At 35.7% G+C, this 3204-nt stretch overlaps 1 protein-coding gene across 1 annotated transcript; it reads left to right on the top strand.

Moving 5' to 3' along the window:
• Positions 1-1636: 1636 nt before the first annotated feature.
• LOC308264369 (large ribosomal subunit protein eL21-like) lies at positions 1637-2080 on the top strand (the record flags this gene model as incomplete). Its single annotated transcript, XM_080697587.1, has 1 exon — positions 1637-2080. The coding sequence occupies one exon, from the start codon at positions 1637-1639 to the stop codon at positions 2078-2080; it is 444 nt and encodes a 147-aa protein (XP_080553713.1).
• Between the last annotated feature and the right edge of the window lie 1124 nt (positions 2081-3204).

Here is a 3204-nt window from a genome sequence, read left to right as displayed (position 1 = left end):
TATCACTCTCAATTTCATTATGATATATGATTACAATAGAAAAGAAAATAAAATTGTCTAAGCAGATAGACTATTGTATGAGTTCTTATCACCTGAGACAAATTTTAAGATATACAAGTATATTGCCTCTGTTAAATAGGTATTACTTTTTTTTATCCTATGCTATTTCAACATACTTGATTCCAGTATTCATTTTCATACTGTTTTTTCCAGACACCTTATCCAGAAATTAAGTATGAACTATGCTTCCTAACAAAGCAACTTCCATCTTTACTTGAACAGGGTAAACTGGATTTCTAAAAACAATTGTTCAAATGTAATATGTTTTCTAAATCTTTCTACTCAATAGTTGTATTTCATTGTTATTTCATCTCTACTCTTTCCATAACTGGAAATATTCCAAAACATTTTATGTGTTTACTATTTTATGTTTATTGGTGCATTATAGTCTTGCATTATAATGTACTTTGTAGTGATAGTGACATAATTGCACACAGCAGGTGTGAGTTTTCCCGAGTCCTTTCCTACTCCCTCCCTTCCCCGTATAAAATATTAAAATTGAAATTGGCCTTCTCATATATATACATAATGTTAGTGAAAGTTTTTCCTACACTAATTATCCCTATCCTTCCATCCTTCCCCAAAAATCATCTCCTTCATTACATTGGAGTTTCTCCTACATTATCTAAAGTCTCTTTTATGTACCAATTACTCACTAGCTCCCACATATAAGAGAAAACATATATCCCTTAACTTTCTGAAACTAGTTAATGTCATTTAACATAATGTCCTCCTGGTCCATCCATTTTCCTGCATATGACATAATTTTGTTCTTTATTTCTGAGAATGCCATTATGTATATATTCCATACTGTTGTGATCCATTCATTTGTTGATGGACACCTGTGTTGTTTCCATGATTTGGCTATTATAAATTATGTTTCTATAAACATCTTGTGTCCCAGAGGCTTCTTTGCCTTTGTATATAAAACTCCGTATATCTTAAATTTTAGAACTGCAATGGCTTTGCCTTTGCCTTTGCATTTAAACCAAGTATGTAAAGATACTCTAATGATTCCCTAAACAGAAACAACTGTTAATGCTCTTTTATTATGAGACACAATGAAGAACGGTGTTCTCTGTTTTACATGCCATTTTTTTTTAATTTACAATTTCTTTAACTTCTAAAATTTTAAACCTTTGGATGCACATGTAGCATTAGAAATGTTTCTTCAAGCATTTTATTTCTGATCTGTGGTTTGTAACCATGGCATTTCTTTTCCTTATCTAATTTCATTCAGTTCTTTTTCTTTATGAATGCAAACACAGTCTCAACACTTGCTAGAGAGATATTTTCCCTTTTTAATCAGTGTCTTTCTTCTTTCAAAAGAAGCACGTTTGTAGATATAAATTGTACAGCCAATGGATTTTTGACAAAGGAGCCAAAAATAAATACACTAGAAAAAAGATAGCCTCTTACACACATGGTATTGACAAAACTGGTTAACCATATGCAGGGAAATAGAAATAAAGGCCACTTTCTCACCCTGCACAAGAGTCACTTCAAGATGGATCAAAGATTTAGAAATTAGACTCCAAAGACTCGAGCTGTAGGCTTGTGCAACCAATTCGCCAAAATGACGAACACAAAAGGGAAGAGGAGAGGAACCCGTTATATGTTCTCTAGGCCTTTTAGAAAACATGGAGTTGTTCCTCTGGCCACATATATGGGAATCTACAAGAAGGGTGACATTGTAGACATTAAGGGAATGGGTACTGTTCAAAAAGGAATGCCTCGCAAATGTTACCATGGCAAAACTGGAAGAGTCTACAATGTTACCCAGCATGCTGTTGGCATTGTGGTAAACATGCGTATAGAGCATATTAAGCACTCTAAGAGTCGAGACATCTTCCGGAAGTGGGTGAAAGGAAATGATCAGAAGAAGAAGGAAGCCAAAGAGAAAGGCACCGGGGTTCAGCTGAAGCACCAGCCAGCCCCACCCAGAGAAGCACACTTTGTGAAAACCAATGGAAAGGAGCCTGAGCTGCTGGAATCTATTCCCTATGAATTCATGGCATAATAGGTATACAAACAATAAATAAAGTTCCCTGGGTTGTAAAAATAGTAAATAAATAAATAAATAAAAGATTTAGAAATTAGACTACAGCCGGGCGTGGTGGCACACACTTGTAATCCCCGCTCTTGGGAGGCGGAGACAGGAGGATTACGCAGATTCAAAACCAGCCGTGCTGGCTTACGAGACCCTGTTTCCAAATAAAAATATAAAAATAGGTCTGGGAGTGTAGCCCAGAGGTAGAAGGGCTTCCAGGAACCCCAGTACCACCAAAAAAAAAAAAAAAAAGAAAAAAGAAAAAGAAATAGACTACAGTCATTCCAGCTCCTTGAAGAGGGAATAGAACTAACAATTCAACACATAGGCACAAGTAGAACTTTCTCAACAAGACCCCAAAGGCACAAGAAGTTAAAAGGAGGATCAATATGTGGAATTACATTAAACAAAAGAACATCTGTGCTGCAAAGGAAACTATCAAGAACTTCAACAGAGAGCCGGCAAATGCTAGCAAGAGTGTGGATAAGTGGGAACTTTAGCACATTGATAGTGGACTTGCAAATTAGTGCAACCACTTTGGAAAACAGTATGGAGGCTCCTCAGAATAATGTGGAGAAACCTACCATATGATCCAGCAATATCACTTCTGGGTATCTACCCAAAGGAATGGAAACCAAACTACCAGACTAATGCATGTGTGTCTATGTCCATAGCAGCACAATTCACAATTGTCAAAATATGGGACCAGCCAAGATGTCCATCAACAGATGAATGGATTACAAAACTATGGGATAGGTACACAATGGAATTTTAGTCAGCCATAAAGAAGAACAAAATGATGCTAAATGGGGTTTGTTCTCCCATAACAATACATACAGATGAGTAGTAAAAACTGTAACAAATTAGTAACATTATTGGACAGTGATGAAGAGTATATTTCCAGAAGAGTTACTGAAATGACCAAGAGAAAAGTTTTTCTCAACAAAAGTAAGACTCAACCACCACCACTGTGGATCCAAGGGACTTATATGTCTTTTTGAGTCCTCAAGTTGTATGGGTCTATTAACAGATGAATGGATTACAAAATTATCGGAAATATACAAAATGAAATTATACTTAGCAATAAAGAACAA

This window comes from Muscardinus avellanarius, assembly GCF_963383645.1.
Source record: "Muscardinus avellanarius genome assembly, chromosome: 6".
NCBI classification, from domain to species: Eukaryota; Metazoa; Chordata; class Mammalia; order Rodentia; family Gliridae; genus Muscardinus; species Muscardinus avellanarius.
Note: the sequence above shows the minus strand (reverse complement) of the source record. Positions and strands in the feature narration are given on the sequence as shown.